Genomic DNA, 22814 nt, shown 5'->3' with positions numbered 1-22814 from the left:
TATTCTATTTCTTCCTGTTTCAGTTTTGGTAGTTTGTATGTTTCTAGGAATTTATCCATTTCTTTTAGATTGCCCAATTTGCTGGCATATAATTTTTCATAATATTCTTTTATAATTGTATTTCTGTGGTGTTGGTGTGAGCTCTTCTCTTTCATTTATGATGATTCTATTTTTTTGGGTCCTTTCTGTTTTCTTTTTGATAAGTCTGGCTAGGGGTTTATCAATTTTATTAATTCTTTCAAAGAACCAGCTCCTAGTTTCAGTGGTCCGTTTTACTGTTTGTTTTTTGTTGTTGTTGTTGTTTGTTTATGTATCATTTATTTTTGCTCTAATCTTTATTATTTCCCTTCTGCTGGCTTTAGGCTTTATTTGCTGTTCCTTTTCTAGCTCCTTCAGGTGTAAGATTAAGTTGTGTATTTGAGACTTTTTTTTGCTTCTTGAGGTAGGCCTATATTGCTATCTACTTCCCTCTTAAGATGACCACTTTTGCTGCATTTTCATTTGCTTCCATATATATATATTTTTTTTAATTTCTTTTTAATTTCTTCTTTAATTTCCTGGTTAACCCATTCATTCTTTCTAGGATGTTTCTTAACCTCCATGTATTTGTGGTCTTTCCAAATTTTTTCTTGTGGTTGATTTTAAGTTTCATAAGGGTTGTGGTCAGAAAATATGCATGGTAGATCTCAATTTTTTGTATTGGTTGAGGCCTGAGTTTTGACCTAGTCTGGAAATGTTCCATGTGTACTTGAAAAGAATGTGTATTCTGCTGCTTTAGGATGCAATGTTCTGAATGTATCTGTTAAGTGCATCTGGTCCAGTGTGTCATTCAAAGCCATTGTTTCCGTGTTGATTTTCTGCTTAGATGATCTGTCCATTGCAAGAAGTGAGATGTTACAGTTCCCTACTGTTATTGTATTATTATCAGTGAGTTTCTTTATTTTTTTTTTATTAATTGATTTGTATCTCCCAAGTTAGGGACATAAATATTTACAATTGTTAGATGTTCTTGTTGGATAGACCCTTTTATTATGATATAGTGCCCTTTGCCTCTTGTTACAATCTTTGGTTTAAAATCTAGTTTGTCTGATTTAAGGATGGCTATTCCAGCTTTCTTTGGACGTCCATTAGCATGATAACTTGTTCTCCATCCCTTCACTTTCAGTCTGTAGGTATTTTTAGGTCTAAAGTTGAGTCTCTTGTAGGCAGTGTATAGATGGATCTTGTTTTTTTATTCATTCTGTCACCATGTCTTTTGATTGGACCACTTAGTCCATTTACATTCAGAGTGATTACCGATAGATAAGAATTTAGTGCCACTGTATTACCTGTAAAGTTGTTTCTGGAGATTTTCTCTGTTCCTTTCTAGTCCTTGTTGCTTTTAGTCTTTCTTTCCCAGTTGACAAGTCCCCTTTAATATTTCTTGCAGGGCTGGTTCAGTGGTCACGAACTCCTTTAGTTTTTGTTTGTCTGGGAAACTCTCTATCCTTCTATTCTGAATGACAGCCTTGCTAGATAAAATATTCTTGGCTGCATATTTTTTCCATTCAACATGTTGAATATATCATGTCACTCCCTCCGGCCTGCCAAGTTTTATTTTGTTTTAAAAGATTTTATTTGTTTGAGAGAGAGAGAGCGTGCAAACGGGGGGGGAGGGGAGGGGCAGAGGGAAAAGGAGAAGCAGACTCCTTGCTGGGCAGGGAGCCTGATGTGGGGCTTGATCCCAGGATCCCGGGATTATGACCTGAGCCAAAGGCAGATGCTTAACTGACTGAGCCACCCAGGTGCCCATGGCCTGCTAAGTTTCTGTGGATAAGTTTGCTGCTAACCTTATTTGTCTTGCTTTCTAAATTAGGGATTTCTTTTCCCTTGCTGCTCTCAGGATGTTTTCCTTATCTCTGTATTTTACAAATTTTACTAAGATACATTTTGGTGTTGGCCTGCTTTTGTTGATTTTGATGGGGGTCTCTGTGCCTCCTGGATTTGGATGTCTGTTTCCTTCCCCAGATTAGGTAAGTTTTCAGCTATAATTTCCTCAAATAAACCTTCTGTCCCTTTTTCCTGCTCTTGTTCTTCTGGGGCTCCTATGATACAAATGTTTTTATGCTTTATGGAGTTGCTGTGCTCCCTATGTCTACATTTGTGATCCAATATTTTTCTTTCCCTCTTCTTTTCAGTTTCATTATTTTCCATAATTTTATCTTCGATATCACTTATTCTTCTGCTTCTTCCATCCTTGTGGTTATTACATCCAGTTGGTTTTGCATCTCAGTTATAGCATTTTTTATTTTGGCCTGACTAGTTTTTAGGTCTTTTATCTCTGTAGTAAGGGACTCCCTGGTGTCTTCTATGCTTTTACCAAGCCCAGCTAGTATCCTGATGACTGTTGTTTTAAAATCTGGTTCAGGCATCTTACTTAGATCTGTTTCAATTGGATCCCTGGCCATAACCTTTTCTTGTTCTTTCTTTTGGGATGAATTCCTCCATCTTGGCATTTTGTCTAGGTCTCTGTCTTCCGTGTGTTAGGAAAGCCTGTTATGTTCCCTGCTCCTGAGAATAATGGCCATATTAAGAAGAGGTCATATACTGTCCAGGGCCTGGCACTTTGGGAAGTGTCTCTCGTGTATGTTGTGTGCACCGTGTTTTTGTGTTTTGGCTGCTCTTTCCCTCAGGTCAGTCCTATGCAGAGTTTCTCCTTGCCTGCTGTGGGGAGTGTTTGTACCTTGTCCAGTGTGTAGTGAGTTTTAACTAGTTCTGTTTTGGTCTGCTTGTTAAAAGAGGCTAGATCCTGTTTCCACTAGAGCTGAAGCTTTGCAGAGCTCTATGGTCAGTAGACTTGGTGTGTGTGTGGGGGGGGGCGCGGTGTTTGTGCTGGTCTTCTGGAGGAGGGGACCCAGTGCTACTCTGGCGCTCAGGCACACTTGCCTTAGTAAAAAAGCATGTGCAGGGTGGCAGAGCTTGGTGTAAGTGGCTCAAGCCTTCACTGTGGGCACTATGTAGCTCACTGAAGTCAGATCAGGCTGATGGGCGGGGAGAAAAATGATGTCAGCCGGCTCTCTCCTCTCTGGAGAGGGGAGTCTGCGCCCACCACTGTGATAGGAAGCTATCACAGAAAAGCTATCAATCTCTTCTTGTGTGTCCCAGACATGCCTCAGATCCCTGTCTTCACCCTGTCTGGGTCTGAGCCGCCTGCCCACTTGGCAGCACTGTGCTCCTGTGTTTTATCTCAGGAAGACTGTCTGGATTTCAAAATCCCAAATTTTAGGGACCAGGCATGGCGCAGACCCACACTAATCCTCTGGGGAAGGGTCTTGCTGAACTGTGGCTGGTGCAATTTGTTGTCCCAGAAGGGCAGTCACACGAACACATAGGGACTTGGAGTTTATGGTAAAGCATAACAAAACGTCGGCGTCCAGGTTAGCTGCCCTGAGCAGGTGCCTCTGCTTCTATGCTAATGAACGGGGCAGCTCAATGCTGCCTGCCAGTTCTTTTGTCCCCAATGAAGCAGTGCCACCTCTCCCAAATGCACTCTAAGAAGGGGAACTGTCTTTCCCAGTGTGACTCAGACCATGCTGTCTGGTCCCAGGCTCTGCCCTTTTCCTTCACAGGAGCACCAATATGCCTGCCAGGCTCAAAGGACTTCTGAAACTTCAGTCTTTGAGTTCCACTGCTTGTAAAATCTTGTAATAATCAGTCCCTCTCGTTTTCCCATTCAATGGTGTTGGGGAAGCATTTTTCTTGTGCAATCCCCTGCATGCTTCCTGTTTGCTCTTTTGCGAGCTCTCTCTCTCTTCCCCCTCTCTCCATGATCAGGGTTCCCTCCCCTCTGAGCACCCACGATTCTTTTCTCCCCCAAATGACGTCTCCGTACTTCCTACCTTCCACAATGTGGCCTCTTATCTCCCTCTAGTTTGTGCAGTTTGTTCTCTCAGTCCTCAGATTGATTTGTTGGGTGTTCAGAGTGATTTGATATTTATCTAGCAGTGGTCAAAGGAAAAGGCAAGCATAGGGTCCTGCTACTACTCTGCTATCTTTACTCTTCTTCCACTAAATGCTATTTGTAAATTGTATATGACTTTGGGCAGATTACTTAACCCCTTTGTGCCTCAGTTAACCCAGCTATAAAATGGGGGTATGAAATGAAGGTAGTTTCTTCAAAGGAATGTTGTAAGGATTAAATGTAGTAATACATATAAGAGGCTGAGTATAGTATCTGATACATAGGAAGCCTTCAGGAAGTATTCGTAGCTATTAAAATTGTTGTTGATCATGTATGTGTGTTTATTTAGGAAAAACTTATAAAACAGCACTGGTGAGGTCACTCTCCTGGGTGAGTCCCTGACTGACCACTCCTTCTCAAGCTTTGTAAAGGGCCCCTTTCTTAAAACTGAGCTGTTTTATCTCAGGGCCTCTTCTCTTCTAAGTGCTTCCCGCATGGTTGCATCTGCAACTGTGGCTTCAAGTGCCATTTAGATGGCTGACAATTCTTTTTTTTTTTTTAAGTTTTTTTTTTTTGAGAGAGAGAGCAAGCATGAGCAGGGGCAGAGAGAGGAGAAGCAAACTCCCCTGCTAAGCAGGGAGCCTGACGTGGGGCCCGATTCCAGGACCCTGGGATCATAACCCGAGCCAAAGGCAGACGCCCTACTGACTGAGCCATCCAGGTGCCCCTAGATGGCTGACAATTCTTAAATCTGAACTCAGTTTATGTCCTAAACTGGACTCTAGTCCTCTCCCTATGATCCATGTATCTTGGTGAAGTGAATGGCATAATCATTCACCTTGCTGATCAAACCAGAAATGTGGGCACCATACACGATTCCTTTTTCTTCCTCCCCTTTTATATCCAGTCATTAAGTCCTACCAATTCTATCACCAAAATACCTATCAAGTCTATAGTCTTCTCTCCATTTCCACTACCTCTTCTCCATTGCTGTTAACACAAAAGCTCCTACTTATTTATTTTGCTCCCTCAATCCATTCACCGCCCAGCTGCGAGAGTGATTGTTCTAACCTCATTTGTCACTTTCTTACTTTTCAAAGGCAATCCACTCTTCTTAGGATAAGGTCTAAACTCTTTCATATGTCCTGTAAAGGGATACATGATTTAGGCTTTGCACACCTCTCTGGCTTACGTCCTACCATCCTCAGCAGCCTCATCTCCCTTCCCTTTAAAATGGCATCTATCTTCTTTGTTTATACATCTGCATGCTGGTCTATGCTTTATCTTTCCTGACTCAACCAATCTCCTACTCCTCTACTTCTACCCAAGCTTTCCTACCATGCTCTCTGAAACTGTCTTTGCACAGTACACTACCTTTAACCTATTCATTGTATGTGTAGTCTTGCCTTATCCAAAACCTGGATCTCTCTACCAAGGGTACTGGTACCTCCTGCAGACTTCTGAAATGGAGATTATTCATTTTTTTCTACTTCAATGCTAATTCCAGACGTTTTCTCTTCTAACCTCTTATAAAAATCTCTGTGTCTTTGAGGCTAATGCCATCCAGCCAGGCCACCTTTTATTTTTCTTCTTAGTGGTCATCTACCAAAATTCCTTCTCATCTTTCAGTCACTGAAGACTTTAGTATCTGGTTCACTGTCTTTCTCTCAGACAATACCCTATCTCTCAGATCCTTGAGAATTTTTCACTATGTTAACTTTGAAACCTAATTCTGCTTTAGTCATCCAATTCCAGGACCACACCTAGAACCCTGAAAGCAGCTAGAACCGCTTCATCTCTGAAACTATAAATCTAAACACTTTATGACCACAAGTTCTTTTCTGCTCTTGGACTCCTACTACACCTGTTCTTCAACCTCACTGGCAGCTCTCTCGACTGCCCCACTTTCTTCTTTTCATCTCCCTTTTACTATTCTACTTTCTTCTCTATAATCTTGCTTAGATTCCATGGCTCGTTACTTAAAACCTCTCTTGCCCTCAACAACCTTAACCCCCTAGTCTGTGACTCTTCTTCCACCCATCTGCTCAGCAAAATCCTAAATACAGTACGACTGTCCAACATTTCTATTCCTACATGTATTCTGCAGGAAAAGCATCATACAATTGCACTGATGGGTGACTCTTCTTTCATGCCCTACATTATTTTCAGATCCCTTGAGGCTTCCTAGAATTCTATGTTTCTCTGGTCTGGTCTCTTTCCATATCACAGAAGCTACTTCAAATATTCCTTCTCCACACGTCCTACTTTATAATGAAAATCAAAGCTATCCAGAACAACCTGCTTCTACTTCTTGCCACTAAATTTGCAAATACCTGCATTAAGTACTCACCTGTTCATCCTTTCCTACTGATACAATGGAAAAGCTACGCACTCTGGAATACTGATCCTTCCATTTTTGCTGTAAAGACAATCCTTTCTCTCCCATTTTTCAGGATTCTGTCCCATTCATACTTCCTTTCTCTTTTATTATATAATATATATTATATATCTCTTCCTTTCATTGATAAGAAATGTGCTCAAGTCTCTTCATCTAACATTAACCAGCATTCCCCTGGCCTTTTGTCTCTGCCCTCAGCTACTGACCTTTAAATCCCTTTGCTCACACCCATGTCTCTCAAGTGGCCTGAATGTAATTTTCTCTTTCCCTAACACTTTCTCCTCTTGGCTTTTGTGATAACATTCTCCTGATTCTCCTCCACTTCTCTGATCACTCTGCCCTAGTCTCTTTCATGAACACTGCTTCCTCTTCTACTCCCTTAAGTGTTGGCGTTCCTCTGGATCTCTCTGAGGCCTTCTCTTGCCACATTCCTCCTCCCTAGGCTTTAATTAAAATTGGTGTTTTAATAATTAAGTTGTAATCTCTCAGAGAGTTTGAGAAAGTTATTTCTTACTTAATGAGTATTTTATTATGATTTAAAAACATCTATTAAAGAACATAGCATTAAAACATTTTCTACATTGGCTCTCTACTGTATATTCTCTACTATATGGTTACAGACCTCACGACAATTCCTTAACAATACCCTGGTTAAATAAAACAAGTAAACAGAAATTTAACAACAAATCAAAATTACCTTTATCGCCAAGGTCTCTAAAAAAGGTTGATCCACAACGAGCTGGGTGGATTCCTGCCAGTATATCCTCGATATCCTTTGAATACATATTAAAATCTTTAAATTTAATTTATAAAAGTTCATTTTCTATGTCACCAAAAAGAACAAAAAGAAAGGAAGAAAGAATTCTCTCCCCCACACACTGCTTACCTTTTTTGTCAGCTTCTTCACTGAAGTTTTACCTACAGCAAAGAAGAAACATTATTTAGTACCCATATTCGTTGGTAAAACTCAACTTCCACAAAGAAAGAAAATCATTTAAAAAACAAAACAAACAACTAAATACTTATAAGAAAATAAAACTTTGGCAATTTAGCTAATATCTTTAGAGTTAAGAGCCAGAGAATTCTAGGTCAACACAAAGACGCTATGGGTTTTTATAAGACCTACTTTTCAATTTCACTCCCCCTACTTTATCTTATCACCATTTTTGACTTCTCTTAGTTGTCTGCATCATAAATAAACTGTCAAATATGATTTAAAAAATCTTGTTGCTTTCACTGATTAAAAAATACACATTCATCTTTTAGGAAGCTACGTTTTTGAACCCTGAAAAGTTCTCTTAAGTTTACAGCCCTCTAGTAAATTTAAAAGTCTACCCAACATGCCAACATGACTATCCATTCTAATGTTATTTTTAATAATTTCCTATTGGATAACAGGGATTCATAATTCTTTCAGGTGTTTAGCCATCCTCTTTATTTTTACATCATTTTCCTCTTGCCCACTATAATTCTAAAGCATTCAGTTGCTTCTTTTGTTGAGATTTATTCTGATGATAGCCTCAAGTCATTTACACATCTAGAATACTGAAAAATGTTTTATGTTGTTTCTTACATAAGCCATATGCATCACAAACTTCCCTTTCTGCTCTCAAGATTATCTTGTCTATGAAGTTCCTTCAGCACAATTACATGGTCTCTGAAAGTTCAGGTGACAGGTTAAAAAAAATGAATACTTTTAGATGTGCCTTTTCTGTACTTTAGGATGCTTAATTTGGACTGTAAATCTACTGGGCACAAATTCTATCATTTGCTGTTAATAAACTGTCAAGATTTTAGTTTTGCATTATTAATGGAAACAGTAGTTGCGAATATGACTATCATTTTTAGAGACATCTATGCCCATGTTTATAAATTTCGGTGTTACTATTTTTGGGATAATTTTAAACTATGTGTCACCAATGATAAAGAACCCTAGATTCTAATGTTAGGTGCTAATAGAGCCTTAGATCATCACGTAGACAACAGTTATCAGCTAAATTACAAACCTAGGGGCTTATGTGAATGTGTATACAGAAACATGCGGTTATACAATGCTAGTAACAAACGCCAGAAAACTATGTAATAGATATATTTTATTTACCTTTGTGTATTCTATTAAAAAAAAAAGAAATTGATCATGATTCACATACCTTAAATTGCTTTTCTTCAAGTCATGTTCAAATTATTCATTACCAGAGGTACTTTTATTTTTAGACAATTAAGGTTACTCCCCAGAGAGATTAATCCTTGTACCCAAATGAAAAAAGTATTCTAGGAAGTGATAACTGACATCTTGAAGGTGACAATATGGACAATAAGTAATAAGATTATTTCTAAGGGGTCTTATATTTGCTTCGTATCTAGATCTCTTCTTGGTCTTTTAAAAATCTTTGTGCTTAAAAAATCCTTCTACTTGAAACTGAGTGAGGAAAGAAGGTTAGCATTTGATTCCCTGCAGCTAGAAGTCTTGATGCCAAATACTTAAGACAGTAAAATTCAATACTATATGAATAAAATACAATAAAGTCATGAATTAATTGATAATATAACACCAGAATCACATGTAAGAATGAAATTGTAAAACCCTATTGAGCCAGATTCCATATCTGTCCTTCCTTTTATGTAGCCCAGTGATTAGCATTTACTATCTGCTGAATAACTGAATAAAATTAGAAAGGATTCCAGAATGTCTTCTTAGACCCCTGCCTTTAAGTGGCTAATAATTTATTATCCTCATCTTATAAATAAAACAAATAAGACTGACTGATGGGCAAGAGGAATTAGGTCACAATATGGGCACTGGGGGATTTTTCTTTTCATCCAGATTTTTTAGAAACAGGTATTAGATGCCTTCAGTTCCATTAAAGTAGTAATTGGGAACCACTGCAACACTTCAGGAAACTTCACAGAACTGAATGATTAGGCAAGAGATGATTATAGAGGTAACACTGGTTATTTCATGTTGATTACAAGTTCTGCTTGGTACCTGAATACATATTTGATTATCAAAAATGGAGAGACTGTGTACGTAATGAGCTTCTCTTGTAAAAAAATATTTTTTCAGGATGGAATCAATAATTAGAAAATAAATTATTTTAGCTGACAAAAAGAGGTCATTCTCTTATACAAAATTCATTTTAAGATAAAAAAAATATTACTCAGCCATCAGAAAGAAAGATTATCCAACATTTGCAGCAACATGGATGGGACTGGAGGAGATTATGCTAAGTGAAATAAGTCAAGCAGAGAAAGACAATTACCATATGTTTTCACTCATTTATGGAACATAAGAAATAGCAGGAAGATCGGGAGAAGGAGAAGGAAGGGAAGAATGAAGGGGGGATAAACAGAAGGGGGAATGAACCACGAGAGACTACGGACTCTGGGAAACAAACTGAGGGCTTCAGAGGGGAGGAGGGTGGGGGGTGTTATATGCAATATAGGATAGGCTGGTGATGGGTATTAAGGAGGGCACATATTGCATGGTGCACTGGGTGTTATATGCAAACAATGAATCATGGAACACTACATCAAAAACTAAGGATGTACTGTATGGTGACTAACATAACATAATAAAAAATTATTATTAAAAAAATTACTATGAATTGAACACAAAATAAAACAATCTAATTATATATCAAATTGAAAAAAAAAAAAAGGAGTTACCAGGGGTGAACATCTAATTTCTCTTGTTTCCTCTTTCTCCTAAGTTAATAAACTTTTCCTTGAGTAGCAGAAGGGGTTGTAGTGTTTCAAATCCAGAACACTAGGGTACGGGATGTCTCACCCAGGTGTGCCTACTTGTATACCACTGGTTCATGAACTGTACCAAGGAGACCACAGATCAAAGTAAGAGGTCCATGGTCTGATCTGTGGTGTGATCAGCCATGACCTTTGCTCTTCTGACAATAATTACAACATCAGGACATATTAAATATACCCAAATATTTTTGGCCACATTTTGCTATTTAAGAATGAAACCCATCTGTACCTAAACTAAATTTTTTTTGTCTGTTTGTTTGGTCTGTCTTTTTTTTTTTTTTTTTTGGAGGGAGGGAAAAACTCCTGCTTTTCTTTCTTAGGTTATTTCTACTTTCACACACATAAAAAATCATCCAGTCTTTTTATATGCATAGCTATTTCATATATATTCATGTACTCATATATGGAAATGACAGAATGGGAGAAAAACTTAACAGCAAAAAGGTAGAGCTAGAGTTGAGGCTGTAATGTTTTATTATATGAGCATGAAGAATGGAAAATACATTGTGGCTTTTCTTGGCAGGGGAAGGCACAGATCTTGAAGATCTATGAAGCACTACAATGGAATTCTGGCTCAGGAAGAATGTTTTTTAAAGGTCTCCACCTCTTGTAGAGATTCCACCATGTGGCTTTCACTGTTTACAGAGGATTTCTGAAGTAAAAATCAGGAAAAAGCACATCTTGTTACAGGCAAACAGCCATTTTAATACTTAAAATAAGTAAAACTGCATTAAACATATTAAGTATTGTTACAGGTCAAATAAATCTTTACCCAAAATAAAGTTATTTGATGATTCCAACTATAAAAATATTATTAATGGTATGTAATTCAATTTCATTTTGCTGGAGGTAAGTGGACTTTGATACATAACAATTAGACAACAGAGACACTGCCATCATTTTATATCTTCTGCATGAATATATGGAACAACTTGGCATCAATGTTAGAATTAGTATAAGAGAACTAGTTACTCCAATAATTGCTTGAATTCAGTCATGGCTATTATGGAAACTGAGGGAGAAAATGACACATTAGCAAAACAAACTTCCTCATATCACTAATAAAAGTGATAACTGGAGGAAAAAAAAAGGAGGGCAAATTAAATGGTGCTATTTTCCTTCAACAAAGCATGTGGCTTGGGGCGCCTGGGTGGCACAGCGGTTAAGCGTCTGCCTTCGGCTCAGGGCGTGATCCCGGCGTTCCGGGATCGAGCCCCACATCAGGCTCCTCTGCTATGAGCCTGCTTCTTCCTCTCCCACTCCCCCTGCTTGTGTTCCCTCTCTCGCTGGTTGTCTCTCTCTCTGTCGAATAAATAAAATCTTTAAAAAAAAAAAAAAAAAACAAAGCATGCGGCTTGCTTATTTCTGCTGGAATATTTAAATAGTGAGAGCAAGAGATATCCTCTGGTTGGTATTTCTTCTAGAGGGAGACAAATAGTGATCTCCTAAAATGTATGAAAGTGGCCTACTTGTCAACTTTGCTGAACTGCTCTTTAAATAAATTTAAATTATTTTTGAAGGGAAAAAAAGTGACTCTTTTTTTGCAACCTCAAGTATTATGAAATAATAACATTATACACAACAAATTAATTACAGTTTAAGAGCTGATATAAAGGGGGAAATACAGCAGCTAAGAAACTAAATAATGGGGAGATGCGAAGATAGGGAAAGCTTCTCCAAATAAGAGATGCTGAAGTGAACATCTGAAGAGTTAGCATGAATTAGCTCAGAGAAGTAGGGTTAAAAAGCATTCTGGGAACAGCATGTGCAGTACTAAGACAGGGAGAGTTGGAACACTCTAGGAACAGAGAGTAGGGCTTGTCAGTCACTTCTGTTGTGATGAGGAGGGAGAGGGCAAGTGGTAATTTTGGTGGCAGGAAGCTGAGGTAATTGCTATCTAAAGACTTCTATTTTCTCTTTGAGGTGATCAGGCAGTTTGCTAGAACATGTAGGAGAAAGTGTAAGAAACTTAGCATGACACATCAGAGACTGCCAATATAAAGAAAAAAACTGATTTTCATATAGAGATGCAATAACCTGGCCCTGATAACTCATTTTAGTAGTTCTATTATTTGTAGATGCTTTGGGGTTTTCTACATAGATAACATGTCTCTGACCAAATATAGCTTTACTCTTCCTTTTAAATCTATAGGCCTCATTTTTTTTCTTGCCTTTTGGCACTGGCTAGGACTTCCAGTACAGTGTTGAATGTAAGTGGTAAGAATGGAGAGCCTTGCCTAGTTCTTGATTTTGGGGGCAAAGCAGTCAATCTTTTACCATTAAAAATGATATTAGCAACTGGCTTTATGTCCATATAGCCTTTTAGGACCTAGCCTCAATAGTGCTATAGTGTCATTTCCAGGCATCTCCTGTGAATAGGAGCAGTTACAAAGTTTCAAGGGGAGGAGACACAGGCTCTACCTCTTGCTAGCAAAATTGTGGAAGAGTATATAGGACCAGAAATAGTACTGCAGCCATTTTTGGAAATACAATCTGCCACAGCACCTTAACTGATTTACCACCTCATGTGCAATATGATCTTGTGTTCTTCACCAAAGGAAATTCTATCCATTCTTCTCATACCTCAGTTAAGTCTTGATTACTCCAGCCCTTACTGACCTCTCCACTGAAACTTTACCACACTGAAGACCATCTATTACCCACTCTTATACTAGATTGTAAATTCTACTAATACAACAACATCTGCTTTATTCACCACTATATCCCAATGCCCAACACAGTGCCTCTGGGTTTTAAACCTGTTCCTCTCACACAGGAAAATGCATACTCCCCAGTTGGGGGTGGGTTGGTGATGAGCCAGGGGGCATGGAAGTCTTAAGTTATTTGCCATGATGCAGTTTGACAACTAAGGGAATTCTTATTGGGCTCCATCTTAAGTATGTGTGTGTTTCTAAGAAAGCCCCTAGACATGTTTAATGGTGTAGAAGGACCGACTGGAAAATTTGATACTTTTGTATAGTGTTCCAACGCTATGAGAGCAGTTATACTTACAGCCCTGGTCTACTCAGGTACTGACTTCATGTTTAACTGGAGGAATGGGAATAAGACTTCTTAGTGAGTCCTAGAGGCCTAACACAGCAACCGTTTTTTGGAAAATGAGTTTATCATCAATCTGTGCTTTTAAAACTTTTTAATTATATATATATATATATATATATATATATATATATATAAAGCTACCTCTTATAAATCAGTTCACTTTTCTATTAAAATTACACTAGATGACTGTTTTGGTTTACACACTTGCTTAGACCCACAAGAAGGTCTCTGATATTAGAAAAGCATGTATCATGTTTTTATTATTTTAGTGTCTCCATTTATGTTTCCTAAAGTATAATTTTAAAACCAATATTTTCAATTGGGTACAAGAGTTGGTATTTTTTATACATGCATTTTGTATAGCTTTATTATGACAGATTTATGATATATTTCATATACCATAAAAGCCATCCATTAAGTTGTATAGTTCAATAGTTTTTTGTATATTCAGATTTGTACAATTATCGCTACAACCTAATTTCAGAACATGTCATCACCCCAAAAAGAATGAAAACCCATTAACAGTCACTCTTCCCCTATTCCTAGGCAACTGCTAATTTACTTTCTGTCTCTATAGATCTGCCTATTCTAGACATTTCATATAAATGGAATCATACAGTCAGTCACATTTGTGACTGGCTTCTTTCATTTAGCATAATGTTCTCAAGGTTGATGCATGTTGTAGCATGTATCAGTACTTCATTTAGAGCCGGATAATATTTCATTGTGTGAATCTACCATATTTCGTTGATCCATTCATCTGTTGGTGGACATTTGGGTTGTTTCTGTTTGTTGGCTATTGTGAATAATGTTGCTATGAACATTCACGTGCAAGTTTTTGTGTGGAGTTATGTTTTTATTTCTCTTGGACGGTACACCTAGGAGTGGAAATGCTGGGTCATATTGGTACTTCTATGTTTAACATTTTGAGGAAATGCTGAATTGTTTCCCAAAGTGGCTGTACCAGTTTACATTCCCATAAGTAATGTGTGAGGATTTCAATTTCACCACATCCTTGTCAAAGACCTATCTTTCAATACAAGAAATTTGAAGCATAAACTTAAAACTAAAGGAAATCTGGAATATCCTGAAATCACAATGGGCTATGTGAGACAGGGCACTATCTCAGGTGCCCCAACAATGAATGCACACAGGTTTGAACTGCATGAGTCCACTTAATACATGGGTTTTTTCAATAATACATATAGTACTGTAAATGTATCTTCTCTTCCTTATGATTTTCTTAATAACATTTTTTCTCTAGCTTACTTTATCATAATACAGTATAAAATACGTATAACATACAAAATAGGTGTTGACTATTTATGTTATCAGTAAGGCTATTAGTAATTACGTTACTGGGGAGTCAAAAGTTATATATGGATTTTTGACTACATGGGGGGTTGGCACCCCTAACCCCTGCATTGTTCAAGGATCAACTGTGCTGTGAAGAACCTACTTCAAACACAACTAGTAAAACTGAAATTAAGCATAAGCTATAGTCAATTTAAAAGGCATAAAACAAACCAAGATGTTTTTTAAAAATGTACGTTTTGGGGGCACCTGGGTGGCTCAGTCAGTTAAGCGGCTACCTTTGGCTCAGGTCATGATCTCAGGCTCCTGGGATTGAGCCACATGTTGGGCTCCCTGCTCAGCAGAGAGTCTCCTTCTCCCTCTCCCTCTGTGCTCTTTCTCTCTCTCTCAAATAAATAAATAAAATCTTAAAAAAATGTAAGTTTTGGGGCGTTTGGCTGGCTCAGTTAGAAGAATGTGTAACTCCTGATCTTGGGGTCATGAGTTCGAGCCCCAGATGGGTGTAGAGATTACTTAAAAATGAATAAATATATAAAAAAACTTAAAAAAAATAAAATGTAAGGTTTATTAGTGGGGAGATGTAATTAAGCCTAAACCCTATTATCTCTTTAAGAAAATTTATAGAAACAACTACATAGAACTCTTCTTAGTCACACAATAGCATTTAAAAAACTAGATAAAATATTTCAGTAAAATCATCCCCAATTTTTCCTCTGAGAAAGAAAGAAGATGGTGCAAAGACTTCTTTAGGGAAACAGTCTTTTCAACAAATGGTACTGGGACAACTTGGATGGATATCCAAATGAAAAAGAATGAAATTGGACCCCTACCTCTTACCATATACAAAAATTAACTTGAAACGTATCATAGATCTAAATATAAGAACTAAACTATAAAACTTTTAAAACAGGTGAAAATCTTCATGAACTATAATTATAGTGAGCTTACAGTTTATTCTATATGACATCACAGCATAAGCAACCAAAGGGAAAAATGGACAAACTGGACTTTATCAAATTTAAAACTTTTGTGTATTTAAAGAAGACTATCAAAAAAGGGAAAAGTTAACACACAGAATGGGAGAACATTTCTGCAAGTCATTTATCTGATAATCGTCTAGTATTCAGAATTTATAAAGAACTCCTACAACTCAACACTAAAAAGCTAAATAAGCCAAGTAAAAATGGGTAAAAAATATGAATTTTTGGGGAAAAATTTTTACAAAGAAGACATTCAAGTGACCCACGTGCACACAAATAGATGCTTAATATCATTCATTAGGAAAATGCATATGAAAACTACAAGGTAACACTTGACACTCACTAGGGTGGCTATAATAAAAAACAAAAATCAGGGGCACCTGGGTGGCACAGCGGTTAAGCGCCTGCCTTCGGCTCAGGGCGTGATCCCGGCGTTATGGGATCGAGCCCCACATCAGGCTCCTCCGCGATGAGCCTGCTTCTTCCTCTCCCACTCCCCCTGCTTGTGTTCCCTCTCTCACTGGCTGTCTCTAACTCTGTCAAATAAATAAATAAAATATTAAAAAAAAAAATCAGAAAATGACAAGTTTAGAGGAGGATGTAGAGAAAGTAGAACCCTCATACCCTCATATAAAAATGGTGCAGCTTCTCTGGAAAACAGTGGCAATTCCTCAAAAAGTTAAACAGAATTACCATATGACCTAGTATTCCACTCTTAGGTATACACCCAAGAAAAGTGAAAACATTATGTACACACAAAAAACCTGTATATGGATGTTCAGGGAAGTGTTTGGTTATCTATAATAACCAAAAAGTAGAAACAACCATCAACTGATGAATGAAAAAAGAATGTCATATCCATAAAATAGAATATACTCAGCCATTAAAAAAATGAAGTAATATATGCTATAACATAATGAACCTTGAGAATATTACGCTAACTGAAAGAAGTCAGACACAAAAGGACAAATACTGTATGATTCCACTCATGCGGTATCTAGAATAGGCAAATTCATAGAGACAGAAAGTAGATTAGGAATATAACAAAGAAGGAGGGAGAGGGTGTTATTGATTGATCCCAGGGTCCTGTCTCAAACCTTCGGAACCAACATCATCAGGGGAGGCAGGAACAGAACTTCAGATTTTTAACAAGTGCTCCAGGTGAATTTACTATCCAGCAAGCTTATAAAATTCTTTGCTACCACATTTGATTAGAAAGAATGAAATTATACCTAATTTTACAGAGCTGGAAACATTCTCAGAGAGACTTGGAGACTAGCCCCAAATCAACAGCTATAATAGTGGCAAAGATAAGAACTATGTATTTTAACTGCAACCATTTTAAAATTTAAGATTCATTTGTGGAATTCCAAAAGTCCAAGATAAATCCACAAGACATGGGCTAACATAAACAACTTTGGTACAGGCACCATAATAGATTCTATGGTCATCTTAATTACTTTTCAGAATAAACTATTAATGCCAACAGGTTAAACTGAATTTGGCTTATTTATTTGCTTAAAACCTATGTTTTAAGTATAAACGCAGGCATGCAAGATATAGAATTAAGGAACAGTCAGGACCAGCATGGGGCAAAATTCCCGTGGTATCTTTTTACTGGCCTTATTCCTCTCTTCCGACACTCCTACATCTCTTCTGTGACATGTTTTTGCTTGCACTTGTCTTTTAGTAACAGAGGGTTAAGCTGTGACTTCATTCTTAAGGGGATTTATATTATAAGAGAGCTCCTGGTTGTGGGAAAACACTTTTCAAGAATCGAGCTAAAATCAAAGTCCAACAAGTGGTGGAACAGATATTTTTTATGGGGTAATGGTAGCACTAAATTTTATTATTACCAATAATGATTATGAAGTGTAGCGGCATAAACAGGAGCTACAAACATCTGCTTTCTCTGTCTTAAGAAAGAGTTCTTAAGGTAAAGATCACTCTATTATCTCAGCCCAGACACTTCTGGTTTTCCAAAGCTACATAAATTCATTAATGTTTGGTTTTCAGTTTTTAACCATTGAAACTTAAGCTGAGATACAAATAAAAACACAAATGGGGTGGGGGACCAATTTTGGGAATAATGCTTATTGTAAAATCTTTAAAAGATACAGAAAAGAATTAAAGAATTAAAAATCACTCAATTCGAGAATTCAGATATAACGACTGCCAATATTTTTGTACTTTCCCTAAGAATAACAATTTTATGAAGTAGCTAAAATTTCAGAGCTCCCTATATGCCAGGAACTCAGTGCTCTACTTGTATTACATTACTGAATCTTTACACTTTGAGGTAGGTACTAATAGCATTCCCATTTCACTGATGAAGAAATCTAGGCTTGAAGAGTTTAAATAACTGCCCACAGACACATTACTACTAAGTGGCAGAGTCAGCGTCCAAACTCAGTTTCTGTGCTATTCCAGGACCTGTACTATCAACTATGCCACATAATAATACCACTGTTCTTTTTTCCCTCATTTTTGTATGCCGACTCCAACCATCCCTTGATCCCACTGGGTCCTACCATATATTTGATGCCACCATCTTTTCATTATTCCTTGCCTCCTTATGTTGTAATTTCCCACCCAGTGAGCTTCGATGGCCAACATTATAATCAGTCCCTTACTTCTATTTCCCTTTGTTATATGCTCTTGGCTGACCCCAACCCTTGTTAGATCCAGCTCTCTGCCTTCTCCATCCCAACACTGTACAGCTGAACATGGAGAAAAGTAACCACAATCAGTTGATTAGATTCATTTTAAATTCACCAGTAATGACCCCAACTGGGATTATAATAAGGTTACTGGTGATCATGTTACACTTCTCAATCCTTACAATCAAACCTTACTGTTTTAGAAGACTACTTGGCAAAACTCCAATACCCCAACCTGTTCTTCATTGTCAGCTGATCAGCTGGATTCTTAATTGACTGAGAAACAAAAACATAACTTCTACAAGCTCCCACCATGTAGTATGCCTTTCCTAATGCCATGTTTCCACTGTGTTATTAGTCTCTCTCTCCTCTCTTGGCTTCTCTAGGACTTTGTCCTAGAAATTCTCTCTCTTTCCTGCACTGTCAAGTTTTCCTCTCATCTGTCCACACATATACAACTGTTTCTCCTGTCTTAAAAAAAATCCTCTCTTGCTCTCACTTCCACTTTCATCTACTGCTTCAACTTTCTCCTTTCTTTTATGTCAAACCCCTCAGTGTCTATTTTTGTTTCTTCCATTTTCTCTTTTCCCATTTCCATTAAAAACGACTTTAGTTAGGCTTTCTTTTCTTACACCACCCCACCAAAACTGTTCCTATGAAAGTCACCAATAAACCCACATGATGCCAAATCCAGTGGTCAATCCATTCATTTAATTTTTTGTTTTTAACTGAAGTGCAGTTGGCAAACAATATTATATTAGTGTCAGGTGTACAACACAGTGATTCAACATTTAACATACATTATGTTCACCACAAGTGTAGCTACCATCTATCACCATACAAAGTTATTACAGTATTACTGACTATTCCCTATGCTGTGCTTTACATTCCCCTGACCTATTTATTTGATAACTGGAAGTGTGTACCTCCTAATCCCCCCTCATCTATTTACCCATCCCATAATCCACCACCCCTTTGGCAACCACCAACTTGCTTTTTGTATTTGAGTCTGTTTCTGTTTTATTTATTCATCTGTTTTGGTTTTTAGATTCCACATATAAGTGAAATCATACTTTACTTGTCTTTCTCTTTTTTCACTTAGCCTAATACCCTCTAGGTCCATCAATGCTGTTGTAAATGACAAGATTTTTTTTTAATTGCTGAGTAATATTCCATTGTGGTATACAGATATACCACATCTTTACTCCCCCTTTTTTCTATGAGTATAGTCGACACGCAATGTAACATAGTTTCAGGTGTACAACACAGTGATTTGACAAGTTTATACATTATGCTTTGTTCACAAGTGTAGCTACCATTTGTCCCAAGATATACTGCATCTTTATCCATTTATCCACTGATGGACATTTGGGTTGCTTCCATATCTCGGCTATTGTAAATGATGCTGCAATGAACACAGGGGTGCAGATACCTATTCAAATCAGTATTTTCATTTTCTTCAGGTAGATACCCAAAAGTGAAATTACTGGATAATATAGCATTTCTATTTTTAATTTTTTGAGGAACCACCATACTATTCTCCATAGCAGTTGCACCAATTTACATTCCTACCAACACTGCACAAGGGTTCCCTTTATTCCACATCCTTGCCAGTACTTACATTTCTTATCTTTTTGATACTAGCCATTCTGACAGGTGTACAGTGATGTCACTGTGGTTTTGGTTTGCATTTCTCTGGTGATTAGTGATGTTCAGCATCTTGACATGTGCTTGTTGGCCATGTGTTTTTTTTTTCTTTTTTTTCTTTTTGAAAAATGTCTATTCAGGCCCTCTATCCCTTTTTTAATCAGACTGGATATTACCCCCTTATCAGATATATCATTTGCAAATATATTTCCCACTTAGTAGGCTATCTTTTCATTTTGTTGCAGTGTCCTTGCTGTGCAAAAGCTTTTTAGCTTGCTGTAGTCCCAACTGTTTATTATTACTTTTGTGGTCTTTGCCTGAGACAGATCCAAAACAATATTGCTAAGACCAATGTCCAAAAGTTTATCACTTATGTTTTCTTTTAGGAATTTTATGGTTTCAGGTCTCATATTTAGGTCTTCAATCCATTTTATTTTTGTATGTGGCATAAGATAGTGGTCCAGTTTCTTTCTTTTGCATATAGCTGTCCAGATTTCCCAACACCATTTATTAAAGAAACTGTCTTTTCCCTATTTTGTAATCTCGTCTTCTTTGCTATAGATTAACTGACCATATAAATGTGGGTTTATTTCTGGGCTCTCTATTCTGTTCCATTGATCTATGTATCTATTTTTGTACCAGTACCATACTGTTTCAATTACTACGACTTTGCAGTACAGTTTCAAATCTGGGAGTGTGATACCTCCAGCTCTGCTGTTCTCTCAAGACTGTTTGGCTATTATGGATCTTTCATGGTTCCATACAAATTTTAAGATCATTTGTTCTAGTTCTGTGAAAAAATGCTATTGGAATTTTAATTAGGGAAGAGAAATGCAACAGATTTCTGTATATTAATTTTGTATCCTGTGACTTTACTGAATTCACTTATTAGTTCTAACAGTTTTTTGGTGGAGTCCTTACGGTTTCCATATACAGTACCATGTCATCTGCAAATAGGGACAATTTTACAACTTCTTTTCCAATTTGGGTGCCTTTTCTTTCTTTTTTTGTCTGATGGCCGTGGCTAGCACTCCTAATACTATGTTGAATAAAAGTGGTGAGAGTTAGTGGTAGGAAAGAAATGATAAAGATCAGACAAATAAATGAAACAGAAACTTAAGAAAAGATCAATATAACTAAGAGCTGGTTCTCTGAAAAGACAAACTCAAACTATTCCAAAAAGCTGAAGAAGTCTCAGGGAGTTAACCTCTGCTGATTTTCAAAGCCAGATGTTATGGGGGCTTGCCTTCCTGATGCAGATCCCCAGGGAGGGGGTGCCTGATGTGGGACTTAATCCCAGTCTTTCCCCAGGGTGAACCTCTGTGCCTTTGATATCCTTCTGGCTTGTAATTTTCTATGCTGGGGATTTGATTCCCCCTGAATCATGTCTCCGCCCCAAACCACTTGTCTTGATTTGGCTTTCCCGTCATGTCTTTAGCTGTGGGATAGCTATTCTGCTAGTCTTCAGGTTGTTTTCAGAGTTACTCTACATGTAGTTGCAGCCTTGGTCTGTTTATGGGGAGAGGTGAACTCAATATCTTCCTACTCTGCCATCTTCCCCACACCACCTTCAACGGTCAATTCTTACTCCCTGTTTTACTTAACTTGTCATTGACACTTTTCATGGTTGATTATTCCTTCCTCCATGAAACACTTACCTGCACTTCGTAACACTACTTTACTGGTTTTCCTTTTTTAAAACTGCCCCTACTCGGTTTCTTTTACTGCTTTCTCCCTCATCTCTCCAACTCTAAATGCCAGAACACCTCAGGGCTCATTCCTTTTACTGCTTATTTTTTCTATCTAAACTCATTTTTGCAGTCTCATCAAGTCTCTTGCTTTAAATAGCATGAATTTATTGAAAAGTCTTAAATTTACACTTTTGGTTCTGTTTACTTTCTTACTTGTATATCTAACTGCTTACTCATCATCTCTTCTTGGAGGTCTACTACAAACTCTTGTTAATGAATACCTACTATGTATCAAGTACTTTTCTGGGCATTCGGTCTATGTCACTGAGCACAAGAGACAAAAATCCCTGCTGTCCTGGAACAGGCATTCTAGGGGTGGAACACAGACAATAAGCAATAAACTTAGAAGATAAGTAAATCAGATAGGATACACATTAGATTGTGGTAAGCGCTATGAGAAAAACCTGAACAAGGTAAGAGCAATTAAAAGGGCAGCAGAATGAATGGGTGGGGGTGTGTGTGGTGTGACATTACATTTCTTCATTGCTAAGGCAACTGAAGCAAACAGGGAGGGATTAGCCAAGAGATATCTGGAGAATGTGTTTCAGGCAAAGGGAACATCCAGTGCAAAGGCCCTAGGGTAGGAGCATATTTGTTGTGTGAGGTAAAGCAAGGTGGCTGTGTAGCTGGAATAGAATGAGCTAAGAAGACAGTAACAAGTGTTTTGGTTAGAGAGGTTATGATGGTGGACAGATAACTTTATACTTCATGAAATATTTTAATATTAATTTTTCTAAATTTGGCCTAATGTATTTAGCTTGGATTTATGAGAAATGGAACAGCAGTAGATAGCAGGCTTATGTCCAGTCTTTGGAGAGACGGCTAGAAATTTATGTTGTAGCTCCTGAGGATCTGGGCAGTCCCCTCCTTCACTGTTGTTTGGGCTGGCTTTTTAGCAATCTTTCTTATATTTCCATTGCAATACCTACAAGTGAGGTTAAAAAAAAGGCCAATCTTAGAATATCCTTCATCCAATTCTGTGTCTCCTGCCTTGGTTTGGCCAGCTAAATAAAAATGCAGCTCTGTATGACCAAATGAATCGAAATAAAGTACTCTGAACAAAATTTGTAAAGTAGACAGACACTGTACACCCTCTATGCTATTGTAACAGCATTTGTTCTAAGACATTATATAATATGTACGAGGTAAACATTATAACAGAACAATACACTTAATTAAGCACACTGGCCAATTAGGCAAAAAGAAAAGTATGCCTGACCACAAAATTTTAGTTTTCTAACATAATATAATGTTCTAATAGTATAAAGACATATTATGGTACTCCTAAACACATTTTCAGCA

General features: G+C 37.5%; 1 protein-coding gene across 1 annotated transcript in view; it reads right to left on the bottom strand.

The window, feature by feature from the left end:
- Positions 1–22814, bottom strand: part of MICU2 (mitochondrial calcium uptake 2) — a 187159-nt gene that overhangs the window by 98705 nt on the left and 65640 nt on the right. The window contains exons 3-4 of the mRNA XM_026492985.4: positions 7225–7256; positions 7036–7111 (exon numbers count right to left, since the gene is read on the bottom strand). Of these exons, the coding sequence (XP_026348770.1) occupies positions 7036–7111; positions 7225–7256 (108 nt within the window). The remainder of the gene's footprint in view (positions 1–7035; positions 7112–7224; positions 7257–22814) is intronic.

Source organism: Ursus arctos, unplaced genomic scaffold (assembly GCF_023065955.2).
Source record: "Ursus arctos isolate Adak ecotype North America unplaced genomic scaffold, UrsArc2.0 scaffold_10, whole genome shotgun sequence".
NCBI classification, from domain to species: Eukaryota; Metazoa; Chordata; class Mammalia; order Carnivora; family Ursidae; genus Ursus; species Ursus arctos.
The sequence above is the reverse complement of the archived record's forward strand: the minus strand, read 5'-3'. Positions and strand labels throughout refer to the sequence as shown.